This window comes from Nymphalis io, chromosome 22 (genome assembly GCF_905147045.1).
Source record: "Nymphalis io chromosome 22, ilAglIoxx1.1, whole genome shotgun sequence".
NCBI lineage: Eukaryota > Metazoa > Arthropoda > Insecta > Lepidoptera > Nymphalidae > Nymphalis > Nymphalis io.
In genome coordinates, this window is record NC_065909.1 from 2,287,849 (window position 1) to 2,313,359 (window position 25,511).

The 25,511-nt window shown below is 35.2% G+C and overlaps 1 protein-coding gene across 3 annotated transcripts; it reads left to right on the plus strand.

Annotated features, from left to right (window-relative positions):
- The first annotated feature begins 263 nt into the window (after window positions 1-263).
- Window positions 264-24,671, plus strand: LOC126777062 (myrosinase 1-like). 3 transcript variants are annotated; one of them, XM_050499923.1, is made up of 12 exons: window positions 264-422; window positions 1,304-1,427; window positions 5,421-5,533; window positions 10,193-10,340; window positions 10,611-10,777; window positions 11,068-11,328; window positions 15,455-15,543; window positions 16,309-16,456; window positions 18,737-18,900; window positions 21,310-21,462; window positions 23,118-23,209; window positions 24,307-24,671. In XM_050499923.1, exons 2-12 carry the CDS (start codon window positions 1,402-1,404, stop codon window positions 24,560-24,562), a joined length of 1,617 nt encoding a protein of 538 aa, XP_050355880.1. In that variant the 5' UTR covers window positions 264-422; window positions 1,304-1,401; the 3' UTR covers window positions 24,563-24,671. The 3 variants fall into 3 exon arrangements, with proteins under 3 accessions (XP_050355880.1, XP_050355881.1, XP_050355879.1); XM_050499924.1 differs by lacking the exon at window positions 1,304-1,427; XM_050499922.1 differs by lacking the exon at window positions 264-422 and having other exon boundaries at window positions 1,260-1,427.
- The last annotated feature ends 840 nt before the right edge of the window (window positions 24,672-25,511 follow it).

Here is a 25,511-nt window from a genome sequence, read left to right on the forward strand (position 1 = left end):
CCTACCCAGACGAGCTTGCACAAAGCCCTACCACCAGTAACCTGGAAGCGATCGTTTTATTCCAAAGGTGTGCAATCATCCAAAAATTAATTGGCTTTACAAATAATAACAATGGTACATAAATCTACATGCTTAGGATAAAATTATGCCTTATATGTATAGCTGAAAGACTCGAAATCATGTTGAAAAACTTTATCATCACGGCATAAGAAAGCGTCCTGCTATTTACCGTGATACGATTAAAACTTTTCATATAAAAAAAATCTATTTCAGAAGAATAACAAAAACCTATATCGCATATCACTGTACGACATCACGATCGAGATACGTCTTCGAGCTGCTAGGACGAAATAAAGAGATGCGTTTAATACCATTTATTGATGATAATGGACTCCTCGAACATGGCGGCCTATTTGAACTCGGTAACAAGGGTCAATGATTGCTTCACTATGATTTATTCTGTATCATTTTGTTTTCACCAGACTTTGATCACATGGTGACGATATCCAGTTTTAACGTTAATTAATCAAAACTTTTTGGTAAAGAGTGATCAACTACAATTCAAATTAACTACAGTACAGTACAGTAATAGCCTGTGAATGTCCCACTGCTGGGCAAAGGCCTCCTCTCCCTTTTTGAGGAGAGTGATTGAATTTAGAATAATAGATTTATAAATAAATAGTGTTCGCAAGTGAGTTTACTTTCATGTTATGTAAGGCGGAGATTTTGGTGTTGGTTTGAGAGGTTAAACTAATAGTATAAACAACTAACTTTGGGTAGATGGGCCACCTGATAATAAGTGGTCACCAACGCCGAAATAACTTTTTTAGTATTCTAAGCTATATATGTGTAATCGAAGGGAAAATGACGTTTAACGATTCATCTGATTGAATTTCAATTCAATCTTCCAAGTTTAACAGTTGCGTGAACGTTCAAGCATAGTACCATCAACTTACGATAGATGGCGTGAGTTGAATGAAATAACTTTTTAGTAAAAAATAGACATTGCATATGTTACACATTATAGCCTATAGCTTATTGTAATCGAAGAATGCGTATGTTTAAACAAATATTAGATTTAAATATTCTCCACGATTTGCAAACAGCTCTGCTATATTATGCATTCAAAATAAAAAAATCGTCAAACAAAATCAACTTCTAAACTCTGACTTGGTAGTCAGATTACAATTATTAATTACAATTATTAAATACTTAAGTAAAAAAATTTTAATAATATTTTTTTCACTTATAATTTATTTTAAATGAAAACAATAAAATTGGTTGTGACTTATCGAACGCACAGATTCAAAAATAAAACTAAACAATCACAACTGTCTGACATATTACGTCAACTGGATTCAACTTAAAAACACGAAATAACGTCACACTAGTCCAGTTACAATGGAGTCGGTGCATATAATTGTAAGGTAAGTCTTTTTTTCTATCGTATAACAATAATTAATTTAAATTAAAATGATGTTAAATTTTTTATTATTATTGTCACAGAACAATCTTTTAGACGGCGTATTTTTGCTATAAATTTGTAACGTGTATTTTGTTTTTTTTAATTATTTTTATTTTATATATTATAAAAATAACTATCCATAGGATATTTATAATCTGAATCTGAAAAATATATATAAATAAAATATATATATATATATATATATATATATATATATATATATATATTAATAAATAAAGCGTACTAAATTAAAAATTAATACACGTGTAATTAGTTTATTGATTTTTATGGATCGTAAATTTAATTAAATATTAACTTAACTATTTTATTTAATTAGTGGTAGTAAAAAAATAACCCGGGAAGTTGTTGATGGTTCTGCTTGGAAGAATATGTATTTTATTCGGTGATAGATATACATAAATAAATACTGTAACTATTTGAATGCATACATTAAGAGAAAACTTGAAAAAATAATAATGATATAACACTTGATTTCCTTCGCTTGGATTCGATTAAATTTCAATTCAATCTTCATTTAATCTGTAAAGTGACAATTCAACGGTGCCCGTTAAACGATTGAATAAAGTATTTACATTTCAATTCGATTTTTACTATAAATAATTCATTAAAAATAATAAAAGTGTCACTCTATTTATTTATGTCGTACTGTGTTATACACAGATATAGTTCTCGTCAAAGGTTAAGGAGAAATCATTAAGCTAATTTCGTCACCCTCCAAACGAAATATGAAGATCGCCATGTGGCAGAATGTGCCCGGCACAAGCATGTCATGGTGTTTTGCTTAAGGTTGAAAACTGATGGTATGCCTGGCATTGAATCGGCAACCTACGTGTTAGATTCACGTGATTTAGCCTGGAATATATCTTATACGTAATAGTACCACAAAGTATATACTTAAAAAGCTTATCTTGATAGTATTTGTAGATGCAGTTTATGTTCTTCGCGTATACTATATTATTTTATGACTTAACATTTTAATTTTATTAAGTGCATGTTTATTTTTTTATGATCTTTAATTTGTATCAATTTGGACTTATTTTTTTTTTTTTAATCTTTCTACTCACGTTGCTATAATTATGTGTTAATGTATTTTTAAAACAAATATTGTAATTGTTGTGGCTACTTTAAAAAGCTTCACATGTTAGCTATTTTCACTAAATTGTTTTACATTTGTCATTAAAACATGTAGTAGCTACTAGTGGTCCTTAAAATAAATAAAAAATAAAAAAAATATATTCTACTACTTCTAACTTATCGATCGATTGATGTGTTCATTATTATTGTTATATTTAGTCATATCTTAAAAGTTATGTTTTTTATTTGGTTAGTACCTTGCGCTACGCGGCAGGGTGAGTGAGCCAGTATAATTACAGGTGAAAAGAACATAACATCAAGTTGGTAGCGCGTTGGCGATAATATCCTGGGACATTATTTACACACGGCCATCTGATCACAAACTAAACAGAGCTTGTACTGTGGAAACCAGAAAACTTATATATTACATATACTACTTTTCTTTTGTAAATACATACTTATATAGATAATTACACCCAGACTCAGGACAAACAGACATGTTCATGCACAAAAATAAAAAATCCTGGGTGGGATTCGAACCCACAACCTTCAGCGTGAAAGGCAAGTATCTACCAATCACGCCAACTTGTTAGCCAATTTGGTAGTTCTTTTTGCCTGCCTATTTCATTTAAGAAATGCATATAAAATTAATTTCAATTTAATTATCTATACTCAGACATAAACCTAGAATTAACATACTAACCTATCGATTAAATACATTCTACTACTCCCGATGTAAATGTCGATATGCTTACATAACCATAATTATGGACTTAAAATAAATATAACTTTAGAATTTCCTTACTAAAATAAATGATATTTTCTTATAATATATGAAAACGAAGCATATAAGATACGCGAAAAACAGAAAAATTTGCTTCTTTAGAGTCGGCGGAGAGGGAGCTTGACTGTCGTCCCTACCCCCAAGACGCGCCAATACAGAGCAAATCAAAAACTACAAAGCAATAGTTTCTAAACAATATTATTTAAACTCATAAGTTAAAGCTTCGTTTCGCCTACTGATGTCCTTCGCTCGACAGGCTACTGCTACACAGGTGACGTCATTATATTAAGACCACCTATGTACACAATGTTAAATGCAATAAAAAATATTAGTAATTTTGTATTATTCATACGAAGTGAGAAATTACATTAACGTGGTGCTCCTCGTTAAGACGGAAAGGGTACCGCTGGTTTTTTTGTGGCTATTCCGATGTTCGGGGCGCGCACTCGGCGCCTTGGACACCGGCGAGCCCCATATACCCGGGAGGATTCAGTTCCCGTGGGGGAAACGCGTAACGCGTTTTTCCAGCCGAAAAAAAGTGTATACTGATTTCCTTTTGATATTGTTTTTGGTTACCGGTGGGTTTAAATTGACTTGTTGCTGTTGACCGAAGTAGCCTCGACAGCGTCACTGGGCAAGAGGCGAGTCTTTAAGACACTTAGCCAATTGTTGGGAGCCCAATTAAGGGCTCGAAATACGCGTGTTCTAAGGATGCCCCCTGTGAGGCCGAACCTCGGCTCAGGACACCGTCGCCAATTACCGATCGTGTTCAGTTATTAGACATATCAAGTTTCTTATAAAGAAGCTGATCTCAATCTTCGGATTTCGTATCAGAGTGAATGTAAATTTTTGGGCCATTTCTCTTCCTTCATAACATTTTTTTATATAAGTAGGTAGGCGGAATGGCAAATGGATAGTAAGTAACTGATAGTAAGTCGTCACAAACGCCCACAGACATTGACGCTGTAAGAAATATCAACCATTCCTTACATTTCCAATGCACCACCAACCTCGGGAACTTAGATGATATGTTCCTTCTATCCCGACCATAGGATTTCATCGTCAAACAACAATGCTTAGTATTGTTGTGTTCCGGATGAGTGAGCTATTGTAACTACAGGCGCAACGAACATACCTTAGTTCTCAAGGTTGGTGTTGCATTGGTGATGTAAGGATGGTTAATATTTCTTATTTGTCTATGTCAGGTGATGATCTTTATACCATCAAGTAGTACAGTCAAAAGCGCAACAGTGGGACGTGAATAACTACTTTACTATTTGACATATTGTTTTTGTTTTTTAAGAAAATGTAGAAACCTTCAGCTTTATCTCCATAAGTACACAAAGTTATACACTGTATATAATTTATGCATAAAATAAGCGACACGTAGAAACGGGAAATATGTTATAATATTTTCTTAATGACTAAATGTTTTTCAAAGTTATGAGTTTGTTTACTCGTTAATTTAGCACTAAAAAAAGATTTTTACACCTGTGGTTACTATAGAACTAGCTACTGAAATGAGCACCTGGTAGTAAGTTATCACCGTCCATTGATGATCCACATTAAGCCTGGAGTTACACTGGCTCATTCACCCTTCAAACCGAAACGCAACAATACTAAGTATTGCTGTTTTGCAGTAGAATATCACTGATCTCTGACGGTACGGTGAGTCATAGTCAGACGGGCTTGCACGAAGATCTACCACCAGTAAAAAGTATACGAAGTATAAGAAACATATATATATATATATATATATATAATACTGTTATTTCGAGCATGTTCCGAAACCCAAGGAAATGCATAGGATTTTTTATACTTAACACCTAGCATAGCTCTCCCCTCTTACAAGGTGAAAGGTGAAGCCGCGAATGAAAACTTGTATTTTATAAATAAGGCACAGTAACTCAAGTTCTCATGCTTAGTACATTTATGATAAATTTTAAATTTAGGAATAGTTAATACTTCTTCTGACTGTGGGCGGTGGTCAACATTCACAATCATAAAAAGTCTTATGTCTGACAATGAATCTGCTATTCACAAATCAATTTCAATCAATCATTTGTTCAATTTTAGTTTCAGTGCCCTATGGACAGCTTGTCTCGCTTTGGATATGAAGTTTCCCGTTGGTTTCAAATTTGGTGCGGCTACGTCTGCTTACCAGATAGAGGGTGCTTGGAATGCCAGTGGTAAGTCAAAAAGTTTGGTTAGTCAAAAGCGAGTTAGCATGAGAAGTATCTTTTGTTACTACAGGCATAAGGGACATATCATATTTTTCCAAAGGTTGGTGGGGCATTGGCGAGGTAAGGTATGGTTAATATTTCTTACATCGCCAATGTCTTTGGGCAGTGGTGACCACTTAACATCAGGTAAACAAACATACTTTCGCATTTATAATATTAGTTAAGATTGAAGTTAAATAGCATTGCTTCGGTACATACGATACAGAATAAATACTGTATACTTTGCAAATATAATTAATTGAAAAGCCGAGATGGCCTAGTGGTAAGAACGCGTGAATCTTAACCGATGATCGTGGGTTCAAACCCGGGCAAGCACCACTGAATTTTCATGTGCTTAATTTGTGATTATAATTCATCTCGTGCTTGACGGTGAAGGAAAACATCGTGAGGAAACCTGCATGTGTCTAATTTCACTGAAATTCTGCCACATGTGTATTCCACCAACCCGCATTGGAGCAGCGTGGTGGAATAAGCTCCAAACCTTCTCCTCAAAAAGAGGTGCGGAGGCCTTTAGCCCAGCAGTGGGACATTCACAGGCTGTTACGGTACGGTACTTTGCAAATATATAAAGTAAACACCTCTTCATAGTACTGTATAATAAATAGTAACTATTATAGGATATAGGTACGTTTTGTTTGTTTTTCCGGTTTCATGCAAAAAACTACTGATTGATATGGAACTTGAAAATTATTTTAGTAAATATTTTCAGGACGAATAGATATATTTACTATTTATTTAAATGTACATTGTTTTATATATAGCTTATGTCAACGTTATCAGAGAGAAATTTGTCAATCCGAGCGCTTTGGAAGCGCAAGATGTCCAAACTCTTATATTATACAAAATTTATGAGAGTTTTTCAAATATCTAAAATGCCTACAGATAAATAAACTTCATATAACTTTTGTAAACAAACTTAAGCGTCAATTTTTATATTTAAAATAAGGTAAAACAAACGACAACTATGGTAAAAGTTATCACAAAGTATTTTTGTTTTTTTTTTTTTTTTTTAATAAATAACTAATGGAAGAAGTTCGTTCAATCAAGATAAATAATGTATTTTATTTGCAATTCGAACCAATAGTTCTATGTAGAAATATGACGATATATTAATGCATATGTATATATAAATTGGTTATCGAATGTTTTCTTTTTTATAGAATAGGAAGGCGGACGAGCATATGGGCCACCTGATGGTAAGTGGTCACCAACGCCCTTAGACATTGGCATTCTAAGAAATGTCAATCATCGCTTACATAGCCAATTCGCCACCAACCTTGGGAACTAAGATTGTATGTCCCTTGTGTAATTAAAATGTCTGTAATTTAAATATTGTATAAAAATATCGCGAATTACAACACTTAACCGTGGAAAGTTGAAACAGATGGCTAGCTTACTATCATATAGTATATAAGACAAGGTCGATCAACTGTATCTTGATATACTTATCAAGGTTTTAGTTAATTTTTCCTCAATAAAGTGTAGAGAGAATTTATTTAATAATGTAATTAGTAAGTTGAAAATACCTGTTTGCTAGTCATCAGGTATTAAGCCGCTAAACAGCATTGGTATCGTTGTGTTCCGGTTTGAAGGAACACGTGAATCCTAACCGATGATCGTGGGTTCAAGCCTGGGCAAACACCACTGATGTTTTATGTGCTTAATTTGTGTTTATCGTCTCGTGCTTAACAGTGAAGGAAAACATCGTGAAGAAACCTGCATATGTCTAATTTCACTGAAATTCTGCCTCATGTGTAATCCACCAACCCGCATAAGAGCAGCGTGATGGAAGCTCCAAACCTTCTCCTCAAGAAAGGGGAGGAGGCTTTAGCTCAGCAGTGGGACATTCACTGGTTGTTACAGCACTGCTGCACTTTTACTGGTGGTAGGGCTTTGTGCAAGCTCGTCTGGGTAGGTACCACCCACTCGTCAGATATTCTACCGCAAAACAGCAATACTTGATATTGTTGTGTTCCGGTTTGAAGGGTGAGTGAGCCAGTGTAATTACAGGCACAAGGGACATAAAATCGTAGTTCCCAAGGTTGGTGGCGCATTGGCTATAAGCGATGGTTGACATTTCTTACAATGCCAATGTCTAAGGGCGTTTGGTGACCACTTACCATCAGGTGGCCCATATGCTCGCCCACCTTCCTATTCTATAAAAAAAAGCGCCTTTATTAAACATGTTGAGAAATGCCATAAAAATAATTTTGATCATGACCGTAATCGATTTAATTATTAACAAACCGACTTCAGACTTGTTAATTATTGTTTTACGTTATAATCCATGGTTAAACGATAATTACAGTAATTATACAAGTAGTGTAAATTACAAACTAGGTTTGATTCGCTCATTTATATTCAAGAGCAACTAATCATGTATATATTAATAAAAAATTACAGTTCTTTTTATTGTATTAATTGAAAAGTTAGCCACTTGATACGACGCCTCCAACCTTGAAAAATATTTTTTTTTTTTTATAGAATAGGAAGGTGGACGAGTATATGGGCCACCTGATGGTAAGTGGTCACCAAACGCCCTTAGACATTGGCATTGTAAGAAATGTCAACCATCGCTTATAGCCAATGTGCCACCAACCTTGGGAACTAAGATTTTATGTCCCTTGTGCCTGTAATTACACTGGCTCACTCACCCTTCAAACCGGCACACAACAATATCAAGTATTGTTGTTTTGCGGTAGAATATCTGATGAGTGGGTGGTACCTACCCAGACGAGCTTGCACAAAGCCCTACCACCAGTAAATAAATATACAAGTGAAATTCCCTTGTGCCTGCCAACACTGCCTCACCTTTTTTTTTTTTCGCTGGTAAAACGCGTTTACGCGTTTTCCCCACTTGAAGTGGGGGGGTATGTGGGACTCGCCGGCGCCGAGTATGTGCCGGAATACCCACTAAAAAACCAGCGGTACCCACACCGCCTTTTCGAGGGGCGTCACGGGATCGCTTGCGCATACTACCGTGTCGCCCCGACGGTTGGCCCGCCTCTGCAGGCCTCCAAATCCTAGAGGGTTTTCAGGGTACAAAGACCCCCTAACCCCGGCAACACTTAGGGTGGGAGGAGAAGATGCGCATAGCGCCGACGCCTTCTCCCCGTTCTTCTTCGGCGAAGCGAGTCAGCGGAGGCCCTCTCCTCACGCTCCCGCTCCGCTGCCTCCTTCTGCGACATGACATTTTCGCAGAAGGAGACCGTCTCCAACCAGCACCTCTCGCTACCAAGCATGGCATTTATCACACTCGGCAGCGAGAGGTCTTCACCGACTAAGGCCACCAGGGACAGGCGCCTCACCTACTCTTCAAAGCGGAACACAACAATACTAAGTATTGCTGTTTATCGGCAAAATATATGATGAGTTGGTGGTCCCAGACAGGCGGGCAGATAGCCCTACCACCAAGTAAACAATCATTTTTTGCGAGAGCAATTGAATAAATCTAATTCAATATGAATGTATTGTGTCTATCTATTTCAATATCTTATTGTCTTCAATTTTTTTTTATAATTAACTTGATTTTCAATTCTTATTTTAGGCTGGCCTAAATCCATTTGGACGGAATTTTGACTATAATATATATATCATTTTTCAATGTTGTATTTTTTAATATTATCTTTAGCACGTAAAAAATATTTAATTGCACTTAATTTTTAAGAACGCCTGATATTTACATAACCCTAAATCTTAAATCAGCAATTGATACTAATAGCTATCAATATTACTGCAGGCGCCATACTAACATTCTGAATAAACAGGTATTTTCAATTAACTAATTACATCATCTAGGTGGTACCTACCCGCACATAGCCCTAATATAGATATAATAATAATAATAATAATATCCTGGCACATTTTTCACACACGGCCATCTGATCCCAAATTAAGCCAGACACCAGACAGAAACCAGACAACTGATATAATAATAATGTCCTCCAGACCGATTTCGGCCACGGCGGCCAATCTCAAGAGAGATTAGCCAACTACGCAGGAGATATTATAGTGCACAAGTGTGTGCGCAAACACAAGTGCACTCTCTATTCCCTAACTCTCATAATCCGATGGGACGGCAATCCGACACGACCGGAAAGAGTTCAGGCGCAGGACCAACGGCTTTACGTGCTTTCCGAGGCACGGGAGTGTACACACTTCCAACTTCCAGACTCCGGGCTGCTACTGAGAATTTTTCTGACAGAAAAACCCAAAACTTTTTATTGGTCCGACCTGGGAATTGAACCCAGGACCTCCGGGTCTGCGGTCTTATATCAAGCCACTAGACCAAAGAGGCAGTCAATATATAATATAACTGATATATTACATATACTACTTTTCTTTTGTAAATACATACTTATGTAGATAATTACACCCAGACTCACGACAAACAGACATGTTCATGCACACAAATGTCTGTCCTGGGTGGGAATCGAGCCCACAACCTTCGGCGTGAAAGGCAAGTGTTCTACCAACCACGCTAACCGGCTCGTCAATAATAAATATATATAGATAAAGTTTACTAAAATTATGTTAAGATGTAATTAACCATGTGTTGTCGAAATAAACTTTTTTTTTATTTGTCATCGTTATTTTATTTTGTAGATAAAGGTAGAAGCATATGGGATAGTGTGGTACATAACAACCCGAATATTATCGAGGATGGTACCACTGGTGACGTGGCTTGCGATTCCTACCATCTGTGGAGAGAAGACGTCCATATTGCTCATGATTTGGGGCTACATTTCTATCGGTAATTATTTTAAATAAATAAAACTTGAGATAGTCCAGAGGCTTGGAACGAACCTGGGCAAGCATTTACCCAGTGGCCATGGGGTCAATACGCCACTTCCCTACATGTATGATGAATTAAAATAAAGATTGTTAATAATCATAATTATATAAATATTAAACCAAGTCACTCACCTCTCCTACAGGAATATCAAAGTGGTAGAAGTGGTTAATTGATGCTATGTAGCTGAAGACGAACTGCAATTACCTAAGAGCATTATTCAATTTCCAGATTCTCAATATCGTGGACTAGAATTTTACCCACGGGATTTCCAAACAGGATAAGCAAAGATGGCGTGAGGTATTATAACAAACTAATCAATGAACTGTTAAAGAAGGGAATCGAACCCGTCGTCACCCTTTACCACTTCGACCTACCACTGAACATACAGAATCTTGGTGAGTTAGTTAGTTTCTAAATTATTCTATTATCATATATATATTAATACGTGAAAATTGTTATACATGGCTTCATTACATACTAGCTCTGTCCGTGACTTCATCGTCATCATCAACCCTTTGACATAAGAATCTCCAAAGGCACGCCACTGAGCTCAATCTTCAGCGTTTTCAATCTACTTCCAGCCACTTTGCGTATATCGTCACTCCCAGCTAGAGGGCGTCCTACGTCCGTGGCTTCGCGCGCGTGGAATTCAGTTAATTACTATAAGAGTATATATATATTTTAGGTGGTTGGACGAACCCCTTAATCGTGGACTGGTTCGCGGATTATGCGCGAACTGTATTCTCAATGTACGCGGATAGAGTAAAAACATGGATCACAATAAACGAACCGCTTATAATATGCGACTTAAACTACAACATGGGGAAATTTGTACCGCTGATCAGTGAAGAACTTCTCGGCCCGTTTATATGCAACAAGAACGTACTGATGGCCCATGCGAAGGCTTGGAGGATATATGACGAGAACTACAAGGAGAAATATCAAGGTTGCTTTTTTTTTTAAATGACCTGTACAATTTAGCATACTTGCATTTACTAGTTGGTAGGGTTTTATGCAAACCCGTCTGGCTAGATACCACCATATTCATCAGATATATATATGTGTGTGTATGTCGATGGCCACATTTTTATATTATATTTATAATATATATATTGCATATTATATACAATATGATATATAATATACAATGGTTCCTTATGTATGAAATAATTAATAGATAATATTGTTTTTATCAATCATATGACTTAATAACTTGATAACTGTTTTTAATTCTGCTGCGACTTAGTTTATTTATCATACATAATAAAAATAAAATAAATATAAATAAATCGTAATGATTATAACGAAGTTTTATCATGTTTATTATAGTAAAACGATTAGTTAAATGTTTCTTTAGGAAACTGTTGTAACTTTACCAGTTAGTAATTTTTTTTTTTTTTTTTATAGAATAGGAAGGTGGACGAGCATATGGGCCACCTGATGGTAAGTGGTCACCAAACGCCTTTAGACATTGGCGTTGTAAGAAATGTCAACCACCGCTTATAGCCAATGCGCCACCAACCTTGGGAACTAAGATTTTATGTCCCTTGTGCCTGTAATTACACTGGCTCACTCACCCTTCCAACCGGAACACAACAATATCAAGTATTGCTGTTTTGCGGTAGAATATCTGATGAGTGGGTGGTACCTACCCAGACGAGCTTGCACAAAGCCCTACCACCAGTAAATTTAAATCGTTTGTTAATAAAACGTTAATAATAATAAATAAGGCATATTAATCAACACAAGATTATATAAATGCGTGGAGTTAGCTCCATGTTCACTTCCAGGATATAACAATTTATTTGCATTTGATTGATATAACTTGTATTTGAAATGTTTGAAAAGAGGTAACTACAGACTTTCTTGTCGGTTCTTCGATAGAATGTACATTCCGAACCGGTGGTAGCTTTACATTAATATGATTCTGTAAAATGACGATAAAAAGTGCTTATATAAATATGTAATACTTAATTAAAATAAATAAAATTCCCTTATACAATATTAAAGCATAAGACTTATTGAAAGGTAAAATAAAAACCACGACTAAATATGTTTCACTTTGCACGGCCGTAATCCTGAAACATTTTGCCCACGGTGGCCAAGGAGCCTAGCCAATAGTGCAGAACCCTGTGCTTAAAAGTTTGTGCATGAGCACTCTATTCCTCTACTCGCATAATCCGATAACGCAAATCCAACACGATCGGGCGTTTTTTAAGTGGACTAATGGTTTTCGTGGTTTTATCGAAAAATACAGCACGAGTACGAACATATGACGTAATACTTACCACGTTTATCCTTTAGACAGTCATTTGACATTGACTCGGTTAACGTTTAGCGTAGGGTTGCCATATCGCTGGGAAATTTGGGAAATCTCCGAAATTTTACTCCTGACAATCCCTTAGTATCCCCGTTAACCAATAATTATTTTAGAAATTATAAATATAAACAATTAGTCACTTGGTCTAGTATACTACAATCACTAATCTATACAATTACATTACAAATGCGAAAAAAATTTCTGTCACGCTTTTACGGCTGTTTTGATGAATGATTTTGATTTTGATGAAATTTGGTATAAAAAAAGCTCCGAGAGCCTATTTTTTGTACATAACGCCTACCCCTCTCTTATCACTCGGGCGAAATCGCGGTCGGAAATTAGTTTTATATACATTTATTAACACTATAAAACCAATAATCAACAATCTAGTTAACACTACACACACAGTTTATTTGAATTAATTTAGTCACATCTAAAATATATATTTTTTTGTAAAAAATTGCATGTCTTTCCTTTATAAATACTGCAATAAATACGTTAAAGTGACTTAACTAAAATTGCTAATCGTTTCAATGAGCATATCCTCGAATATAGCCAGAATAATGTATATCTGTATCTGATTACTGATAGCACTAGCTTAAAATGGCCTGATACACGCTGAGATAAAACTATAGCCACAAAATAATAATAATAATAAAAATAATTTATTTACACACCCAAAAGAAACATGTACACAATTTGATTGCAGTATTATCTAACTCTAAGGTTTTTATTAACATTAGCAGCACTATTGGTGGATCTCTGACTCCGAAACTAATATAAATTGTACTATCAAAGTCAGCGATTCCTCGACAATTCATTGCACACTAGATTAGATTCCTAGATACATTTAAAGGCGTGCAAAAGTAGATTATAGATTTTAATCTGTGCAAGTGTTTGAACATATCGCGATGAAATTCAAGAATCCCATCGCCCTGTCTGCTTTAGGTACGTGTTATGACTTTACTATATCCTTGGAGTAATTATAAAAAAATACCGGTAGACCGAGATAGAAGACTAGTATCCTTGTCTTTGTATGTGTATACATACATACATTTTTTGTTTTTCTTTCTGTAATTTTAATATATTTTGTTGATTTTTTGTTGTTTTCTTATATTCGGTTTGTTTCTTTTTTGCTTTTATTATGTAGATTTTTCCATTCATTTATAGTAACTATATGTTCGCAGTGTTTGTTTGTCCTAATTTTTTTCTTATTCTTAATAGAAGATTGCGTGTTCTTCTCTCTCTTTTATACATCTCGTGCTCGGCGGTAAATAAAAACATAATGAAAAAACCTACAACCTTAATTTGAACAGCGTGGTGAAGTAAGCTCCAAAATAAAAAAATAAAAAAAATCTCTTCAATAAGGAGAAGGGGACTTAGCCCAGCAGTGGGACATTCACGGGCTATTACTACTATAATATGTTAGGTTGAGATGCGTAACTTTCTTCTTAACAGACGAAAAAGATTTTGCCTAGCAGTCGTGCATTTAAGAATGTACTATAATGTAAGAACAAACTCGAGACTCAAAGAATAAATTTATCGTGAAATATCAGAAGTGATATGCGACATTGAACATAACAATTGTAACGTTTCAATAACACTCGCATCATAATGGTGTATCACCATACGTAGGTTGTCAAAATTTCACCTGTAAGTAATGAAGTGATTTCTTAAAGAATAGCACTGTTCTATGAAATGATGAATTTACAAGCTCCATTAAAATTACAAAAAAAGAATCATGACTTTTTTTTTTTATAATTCCGTAACAGGGCTAAGGCCTACTCTCCCTTTTTTTGAGAAGGCTTAGATTTAATTAGGCTCTTTATCTATAATGGATCTTAATTGGTCCTAGCGTCCGCCATTACTAATGGATCCTTGAACATGAGAATCGTCATCTACGTATTCATAATGAATGTTCTCGAAAATAAGAATTGAAGTATTTAAAAGGTTTTAACAATTAGAATTCGTATTGACCTTATATAAAATCTGGGCCAACATCTATACGAATATATAAAGCGGAAAGAGTACGTTTGAACGTTCTAATCTCATTATTTGCGTTTGATATTAAATGTTATCCTAACTAAAAATTGTGCAAGTGAATTTGTGTGTTTTCACGTCGTAACGCCATACGTTACATGTACATGGGGCTACAATTCTACTAACAAATTGTCACTTTATCTCGATCGAATCGAAGCGTAATCGTTACAGTTTATCCGTTTTCCTATTCTCTAATTTAATTATCGACAATTGGCAAAACAATTAATTTTAGTTTTGACGTAACGGTATATGTTAACATAATATCGGTTCGTTTCCGATTCGAATAAATATAGAATAATCAAAGTTAGATTGGAATTGAATCTGGTTCGTACCGTAATGGTTATAAATTAGTAGGATAGAGTAAAGGACATAAGGGGGTACCTAGCGCTAATATATATATATATATATATATATATATATATATATATATATATATATATTACCAGTGAACCAGTGTAACTACAGCCACAAGGGATATTACATCTTAGTTTCCAAGATTGGTAGCGATGTAAGGAATACTAACAGCGTATTTACCATCAGCTGAGCCCCTTTGCCTGTCCGCCTTCTTATTTTATATAAAAAAACAATATATAGTATGTATATGCACAAATATTACTAATTGATTTCTTAAATATAAATAAATAAAACGACGCTAAAGTAAATCTGTCCGTTGGTATGTACGATAAAAAATGTTTTAAACATTTTTTTGTAGGTAAAGTATCAATAGCGAACAACCCAATATGGTTAGAAGCTCAGTCAGAAAAGGATGAAGAACTGTCGGAGAGAGCGAGAGAATTCGGAGTGAGTATATATTTGGCTACAGAGAAAATGTTAATGATAAATACTTATTAGTCATGGGCGTTTTTGGTTTTTAACGCAAACTGATATTTATCCGATTTCAGATTTACAAATCGATTTCAAAATCCGATTTTAGATACCGCCATATTACATACCAAAAACGCCCATGAGTAGTAAATAGTAAGGTCGATGATTGTGTAACGGACTTCCGTAACAGAACCAACAAACCGAAATCCGAATCGCAAAATTCGCGCTATCCTTTTCATTCCGCTTTATGCCAATTGGTTAAAAAGGGAGAAAGCGAATTTCATACAACGCAACAATCAGTTTACGTTTGGATACCATACACAATTCGTTTGGTGATATCCAATGATTTTATTTGTCTATTCAAAATCTATAGTGGTATCGACCTATAAATCGTTTCATATATCAGACGCATGCCTAATACGTACGTTTTCAAAAGGTATTCAGCGCTCCTTGAGAAGGTACCATCGGTATTAAAATGTTAATATTTTATAACAAATTATTTTATGATCTAGATTGCGTTGTTAACGGTACTTCGGGGTTAGGGCGTCAGTTGACGTCACAAGCCGCTATATTTGGAAAGGTCCTATACCTTTTGAAACGAGACGTAAACTAGGCTTTTTTAACCTTGAAGCGTGGATATGTAGCAATCACGGTCCGGCCTCTCCTTTGATGTTGTTCACGGGATCACATTTCACTCAACCTAGCGAAACAGTATTAATAACGACTAACATATTCATACAGGTTGGACGATACTCGGATCCAATATATTCCAAAGAAGGTGGTTGGCCGCAATCTATTGAGAAAATAATGGCGGAATATAGTCGGAAACAGGGATTCCCCTATTCAAGACTACCGTCATTCACCGATGAAGAAAAGAAATTAGTTCAAGGTAGCTTATTGTATATTTAAATAATAATTTCAACGAAAGCCGAGATAGCTCAGTTTCTAGAACGCGTTAATCTTAACCAAAGGTTGTGGTTACAATTATCCATCTCGTAAGTAAAAGCTAGGCCTTCTAATGAGTACGAGGTTTCTGTCAACTAGTGGGATGCACATTTATACATCAATTTAACTTTAACAAATTATATATAATTCATGTCATTTAAACTATTATAATTTATTTTATGTTATCAATTATTCCAATATTAGTCAGTAACAGCCTGTAAATTTCTCACTGCTGGGCTAAGGTCTCGTCTCCCTTTTTGAGAAGGTATGCTCGTCTCCCTTTTTGAGAAGCTTATCCCACTACGATGTACCGATGCGGGTTGATGGAATACCTCGCGATGTTTTCCTTCACCGTCTATTAATATAAGTATTAATTATTAGTCTTTTAATAGTATTTGCTATCAATAAATAAAACTATACTTTAATTACCAGTTATATAAATATGAATAACAAATGAATAATAAATGGTAATTGAGCAATGAACGATTTAATGTACATATTAAGTTACTATACCGGTTACTACTATTACTGTTCCGGTTGCCCTCGACCATAAAAATAATTAAAATCGTTTTATTTAACTGTAATGTTCACACTTTAACTCACGACGTAAGATCGGTATTACAAACTAAATAAGATTTATTACATTTTATATATCAGCTCGCCATGCACACACACCGTCTTCACTTCGCGCCAATTCCAATATCGCGCCATTGTTTTTTCCCGCGCTACGCGTTGTGTCACCCGAGATGACAGATCATATATATATGTATGTTATAAAATATTAATTAATAGATGATTGTTGATGGGTGTACACTACAGTAACAATTATAAAGTAATTACAATAAAATATAATTTAGGTTTTATTTATGTATTTAGATATCCGACAAGTCCACAAAATCCTCACATCCTTTACATTAGTTAAGCTAAATTGTAATCACAACTAGGTTAATGGGATTTTTTTTAATAATTTTCAATAATACCAGCTTACAATTATTATATTTTTTTACTTAAATATTTTAAAGCCAGCCATCACTTTTTCATTACTGTCAATGTCAAAATTACAAAATCATGTTCTAAATTTCTTTATGAAGACTTCAAACCAAGAATTATTTATTACATTAATAAAAATCTGTAATTAAATAACCGGGAGAATATTATATACAACTATTATTTAAAAATATGTTAAATTAAATTATGTTGTAGCCTTACAATATGTACTAGTAATTATAGGAAAACACACTTTTCCCAACCACAATTACAATGCTTAGAATTTGCTTAAAAGTAATTTAACAATAGGTATCATGTCATGGTACATGACAGTTTTTAAATATGTAGGAACGTCTATAAGCTTATTCAAATAAAAGCTGTAACAAATTTATATACATGCATTTTTTTATAGTATATGTAGGCGGAGCATATGGGCCACCTGATGATAAGTGTTCACCAACGTCTATAGACATTGGCATTGTAAGAAATGTTAACCATCGCTTACATTGCCAATGTGCCACCAACCTTGGTAACTAAGATGTTATGTCCCTTATGGCCGTAATTAAATTGGCTCACTCACCCTTCAAACCGGAACACAACAATACCAAGTACTGCTGTTTTGCGCTAGAATATCTGATGAGTCAGTGGTACCTATCCAGACGAGCTTGCACAAACCCCTACCAGCAGTAAAGTTAACCGGTTTTAGTAGTTTAATATATATAAATAAAAAACAGCTTTTGATTTCATTCGTTTTTTTTTTATTAAACAACGTTCCGAATCGGTGATTAATGACCCTTAAAAAAATATGAATTAAAACTGCTTGAAAGAGTTTTAATTATTTATTTGTAGTAACGCCCCACACAAAAACAAGACGCCCCGTCGGGCGTATAAATTAATATTCTACATACGTAAGTGTTTTTTTAATATGTAGGCAGCCTGATGTTAAGTGGTCACAACCGGCGGTCGGTATTGTAAGAAATATTAACTTCCTATTATTCCTTCCTTCCTTTAGTAAAAAATCCTTACATCGCCAATGCGCCACCAGCCATGGGAACGAAGATGTTATGTATCTTATGCCTGTACTTACACTGGCTCACTCACCCATCAAACCGAAACGCAACAATACTAAGTATTGCTGCTAGGCGGTAGAATATTTGAGTGGGTGATACCTACCCAGACGCCCTTGCACAAAGCCCTACGAAGTAAATACGATTGAAAGACGCTTAGTTTCTTCAAGGTACATACGACTTCTTCAGCCTCAATTTCTACACAAGTCGACTAGTGAGATCAGCCCGTGAGAACGAAGACCCAGGTCTTTGGTACTTGTCTGGTTCGAAGGAGTTGAATCTTGTATTAGAGAAGGATCCCCACTGGCCTAAAACTGACTTTGCATATATAGTGGTGAGTTCTTTAATTACATATACTATTATTTAAGTTTAGTGTATTATTCCGGTAATCCTCAATTCAAGACAAATGATGGTAACTGTAAATCAAATTAACCATTCAGTCGCCATGCGCCACCAACCTTGGAAACTAAGATGTTATGTCTCTTGTGCCTGTAATAACACTGGCTCACTCACCCTTCAAACCGGAACACACGATACTAAGTATTATAAAAGTAGTCTGTATTTCGAGTTTTTGTTAATTTTTTATTGTTTTTTTTGCATTACATTCAATGCATAAAAAAACGATCATTCTTTATCGGATGATAAACTACTAACTACACAGTAGGTTAGCACTATGGAAGGATCTTTGATAATGTAATCCTAAGGTAGTGATTTGAAAAAAGCCGCGAATTTTGCAAGCCAACACTGATGTGCTTCATTCACTACTCCAAGGCTTTTGACTGCGTACGTTGGGACTGTCTCTGGAAAATTTTAATAGAGATGGGAGTTCCCGAGCACCTGGCAGTATTCATCGCTAACCTGTACAAAGATGGTGAAACTGTTATGAGGGTCAATGATGCGTTATCGGGACCTTTCAAACTGGTGAAAGGGGTACAGCAAGGCTGCATCCTATCCCCCATCCTTTTTAACATCTACGGGGAGTTCATCATGAGAAGGGCTTTAGATGACTGGCAGGGCGGCATTTCGATAGGCGGGATGAAGATTAGCAACCTTCGATACGCAGATGATACCACTCTAATTGCGTCATCCGCAGAAGAACTTGGCGAACTCTTCAGAAGAGTCCAACATGAAAGCAAGCAGGTTGGTCTAACAGTCAATAGAGCAAAGACTAAAGTTGTAATAGTAGATAGGGCTGGTACACTAATTCGAACCGGAAAACTAAGTGACCTTGAATTTGTCTGAGTTTTTGTATCTCGGCTCACTACTGACCGACCAAGGAGGCTGTGAAAAGGAGATCCGGCGACGATCTCAAGCCAAGTCTGCAATGAGCAAACTAACCCGAATATGAAAATATCGAACCCAGAACAGGAAAATATCGAACAAAACGAAAAAACGGCTCGTTCAGACTCTGATATTCTCCATCTTTCTTTATGGCTCGGCATCCTGGACAATTCGCTCACTGGAGAGGAAGAAGATCGACGCGTTCGAGATGTGGTGCTGGCGAAGAATGCTGCGCATACCGTCGACGGCCAAGAGAACCAATGTCTCGATCCTGCAACAACTGCACCTAAAAAAAAACGAGATTGTCAAGTATTTGCTACCAGCGTGTCCTTCATTATTTTGGTCATATAGCGCGAAGGCAGCCTGACAACCTCGACAAGCTGATGGTGCTTGGCAAAGTAGAGAGGAAACGACCAAGTGGCCGCTGCCCCACACGATGGCCGGACCAAGTTACCAATCTCACTGGTTTCCATGTGACCACAGCCCTGAGGAAAGCTGAGGACAGGAAGGACTGGAGAAAATTCACAGAGATCGTGACCCAGACCCTAGATCAGAGTGGACACGACCTTCAGCAATGAAGTAAACGACCGAGAAGTGTTATAAGTTTGTTATTTACTTATGTCGCAAGCGAAGCCGTGGGTAAATATTAGCGAGCTAATAATTAAAATAAAATATTTTTTAAATATAGTTCATTCGTTTAACGAACGTCCTTGGTCGAGATCTTATAATCTGTAATCATTTTTGTTGCTTCATTAAAAAATGGCGTTTTGAATGTCGACGTAATTGTTATCGGAACTTTGGAAGCGAAATTAAAGTACATACAATTAGTTAAGTGCAATATTGTTGAATTACATAACATAGCGGAGTTATCAGTAAATCATTTGAAATATTAAACTTACGGATTGATAATCGTTACTCATTTGTATAATACGTTATCTGTGTAATACGTTATTACATTACGGTAATATTTTTAATAATATCCTAGGATATTTTTCACACACGGGAACTGATCCCAAATTAAGCTTGTACTATGGAAACCATACAACTGATATACTACATATACTATTTTTCTTTAGTAAATACATACTTATATAGATATAGAATTACACCCAGACTCAGGACAAACAGACATGTTCATGTACACAAATATCTCTCCTGGGTGGGAATCGAACCCACAACCTCTGGCGTGAAAGGCAAGCATCCACCAACCAAGCCAACCGGCTCGTCAAATCTAGAGATTGCATGTTACGGTTAGAGGGGTGGGTATGGGTAGGGGTGGTATAAGGTAAAAAAAGCCCATGCCCATCAAGATTCAAGAGCTTCACATCAAATTTTATCAAAATCTTAATCTATTTATCCTTGAAAGCTTAACAGATAAACAGAGTTACTTTCGCATGTATTAGGTATTAGGATAAATCAATCTCGAGTAAATTGTTATAATAATTAGTTTTTTATCATCCAGGTACAACCGGAAGGTATTCGTCGTCAGATCGCCTGGATCAATAAGAGGTATAACAACGTCAGTATTCTAATTACTGAAAACGGTTTGGGTACCCGCAGCAGTGACCACTACGACACAGCCCGCCTTCGCTATATACGGGATCACTTAAAACAGGTTTGTCTCGTGTGATGGAATTATTTATTGAATTATTTAAATAAATTTTTTGACCACCACATTGTTTAGTAGGAACAAAAGGCGGACTTAATGCCTTCAGGCATTTAGGCTAAACAGAAATCCGTGAAGGCGGTAATTAATAATCGAAAATATACACATATACAAATATAATAACAACAAAAAAATAAAAACAGAGCTATATTATATATATGAATAATATATATATATATATATATATATATATATATATATATATTATTATTAATATTAGTGTATTATGGACGTCATAAGATGAAGAGAACTAGGAACTTTCTGACAAAATATGATCTAGGAGACGAGTCTGGAGAAATTTAGAGGTAGCTTTTCTTATATGCTCAGGTACTTTGTTCTATAATTAGACAGCTTGACAATTATATTATAACGGACAATTATATTATAAGAGAAACTTCTTTGTACAGTTGTTATGATGATGATGGTGATGTCCTCCTGACCGATTTCAGCCATGGCGTCCAAAATCAAGAGACATTAGCCAACTGCAAAGACATATTATAGTGCGCAAACCCAAGTGCACACTCTATTCCGTCGTTTTCATAATCCGATGGGACAGCAAATCTGACACGACCGGAAAGAGTTCAGGCGCAGGATCAACGGTTTTACGTGCACACCAAACACGGGAGTGTACACTTTTTAACAGGACCTCAGGATGTACGGCCTTATATCTAACCAATATATGTCATGTTTTTTTTTTAACCCTCAACGTTTTTATTAGTGATCGAAGCTCCCAACGTATCGAAGCCCGATTTGGATGCGGTTTATTCTGTTTAAAACATAAGGTGATCGAGATTTATTAATTTATTTTGGCGTTTGAAGGTCATTTCCTAAATGACAAAAGGGCCAGCTTTCACAGGTCCGATTGATTCGCAATTATGATCCCCCATAGCGCCGGACTTGTATTAAAATATTACTTCCAAATTAATTAATTAATTATAGCATATATTGTATGTAAATCCATAGACGGAACGGCACTCAAGATAAACTTTCGTGGTTTTTGTAGTGCCTGTAGTGCATTTAATTGTAATTTGGTTGGTTTTTATTGTTAAATAAATAATAATAATAATGAAGTTAAAGGGTCAACAAACATTTTTTTAGACTTTTTTGTGCCGGATGCTATTTAAATATCCTCATATAAAAACAATGATTTACAATGGAATTCCGACCACAAATTATAATATAAATCATGATTTAAATACAACCGCGAAACGATACCAATTAATTATATATTTTTTTAATTTCATAAATAGTATAGTGATAAATTCAAACAGCCGATAAATAACAAATTATTATAATATGTATATAATTGTTTATGATATTATTTAAAATCGAAAAAAAGATTAATTCTAAACTGAGGATTTATGACGAATGAAATATTATCTATGATAGTATAATAAAGATGAGGAGTTTGTGTGTGTTTTGTTTGAACGTGCTAATCCCTGGAACTATAAATCGTATTTGAAAAAATATTTCCGCAATTGATAGTCTAATTCTTGAGGATCGGTATAGTCCCTTTAACATCACGCTACAGCCTAGTCATCATTCACGAGAGATGAAAAGACAAATGAAACACATGATAATTCAATTGTTTTTATTTGTTCCAGATTCTTCTTGCTATAAAGGAAGACGGCGCGAATGTCGTCGGGTACACAGTATGGTCTCTCTTGGACAATTTCGAATGGATGTTCGGACATACGTATGCTTAAAATTGAATATTAGATTACATAAAATGTTTATTTAATTAAAAACCCTGCCAGTCAACTTTATAATAACTTAATATGTATTATATACAAAATAATATATACATACTTATATTATATACACTATAAAGTCATAAATGATACAATATTACATATTTCTTAATATGACAAAATCTAGGGATTCTTGCAATCAATCTTAGAGGTAGTAAGTAATGTTATAATTAACTTATTTATTGCCTTAAATGTAAATCGGTGTACTGTCTAGTTTATAATAGTATAAATCTCGATTCTAATTTAAAACTGTAAGTCTAGCTATTAAATTAATGGGTGTTACAGTCAATAAATTCTCAGTAGCCGCCCGAAGCTTGACACGGGTCAACATGTTTATTGCTAGTAATGCAACACTTCATATTCGTTTGATTTTTTTAAATTAGGAAGACAGACGGACTAATAAGCCACCTTATAGTAAATGGGCACCATAAACATTGGGCCTACAAGAAATATTAACCAATTCATACATCGTCAAGCGCCACCAACCTTGGGAACTAAGATATAATGTATGTAGTTACACTTGCTCACTCAGCCTTCAAACCGGAACACAATACGAAGTATTGCTGTATGGTGGTTGATTATGTGATGAGTGGGTTGTACTGGTGGTAGGGCTTTGTGCAAGCTCGTCTGGGTAGGTACCACCCACTCATCAGATATTCTACCGCAAAACAGCAATACTTGATATTGTTGTGTTCCGGTTTGAAGGGTGAGTGAGCCAGTGTAATTACAGGCACAAGGGACATAAAATCTTTGTTCCCAAGGTTGGTGGCGCATTGGCTATAAGCGATGGTTGACATTTCTTACAATACCAATGTCTAAGGGCGTTTGGTGACCACTTACCATCAGGTAGCCCATATGCTCGTCCACTTTCCTATTCTATAAAAAAAAACCTACCCAGATGTGCTTCCACAAAGTCCTACCACCAAGTGAAATTGAAATTGCTGTAAAGTACAGTAACTATTCCTGATAGCTCTCATCTATGGGCAATATTGACCAATCAAACTGGTCCTATCATAAAATAAAAAATAAAAAACGTTTTCAGAATGAAATTCGGCCTCTACAGTGTAGACTTCGCGGACCCATTGCGCACGCGCACACCGCGCGCCTCCGCCCACTTCTACAAGAGTGTCATAAAGCATCACTCGATAGATGTCCCGCATGCGTCTCACCACTGGAAGGAATACCATAAAACTCATAATAATGGAAAAACTATCAAATATTCGTTATGTTTTTTATTTATTGTCATTATATTAGAACAAATTGTGTATAAATTATTATTATACGAGACAGATAATTGATAACCAGCTAAAGCTGCTAACTAAACAGAAAGCGTTATATACTAAAGATATATTTGGTTAACAGTATATAAAAGTTGTGTTCCTTGGATATATAATTATATAATATTAATTATATATTATTATAAGGATAAAAATAAATCACTGAATTAAAATATTTATTGAATATATGCAGTTTTTATTTATATAAATTCATAAAATATGTTTTGAGTTTGGCTTTATATCAGTTTAATGGTTTATAACATACTAAAATTCCCCGCGGCGTCGTCCGCGTGTTCAATTATTAATAATTTATTTATTCAAGAAACAAAACTTATATACAAAATTACAAAAAAAAAACGGTTTTAACGAAACAAAAAATTTAAAAAAAAACTATCTACTACTTATATAATTTACTGTTTCAGCTGAAACTTTACAACAGCGGTTTATAAATATACAGTCTAGTCTGTTAGCAATCATGCTTAGAATTTTGTTGGAGCTGACCCGCACCCTGTGAACCAAGAATGCATACCAAGGCGTTATTTTACTAGACACGAAGAGCATTGTACGATTTGAATGTATAATTAGCCCACAATGTATAAAAAGAGGTACAGTAAACGCGGAACAATGTTTTCTTTACAGCCCTTGACGCACGCGCAAATCTTTGGACAATCATGTTATCTTTTATTGACAATGGTCTCCTCTCCCTTTCAAAGTCATTATCATCCTTGAGATTGGTGGGTAGTAAATGCAAAAACATATCGAGGCTTAAACGCAATAAACCAGGAAAGTATTATTACTGTAAATTAATTATTCTTCTATTATATATTAAATTTAGTAGATACTGGATTTTTGCGTGCTGGCCTCGACATAAAGCAGATTCTATGGTAATCTATACGCAGAACAACTCAGTTTCATCACAATCGGATTTTAACGAAACGATTTAGTAAGGTATATAGTACAAACATACAAT

Bases quoted from the DNA above. Each gene is read 5' to 3' on its own strand.
- LOC126777062 (XM_050499923.1), top strand. From the start codon at position 1,402: ATGGAGTCGGTGCATATAATTGTAAG. The intron at 5,534-10,192 runs GTAAGTCAAAAA...TTTATTTTGTAG, and splicing joins GGGTGCTTGGAATGCCAGTG to ATAAAGGTAGAAGCATATGG. The intron at 10,778-11,067 runs GTGAGTTAGTTA...TATATATTTTAG, and splicing joins ACTGAACATACAGAATCTTG to GTGGTTGGACGAACCCCTTA.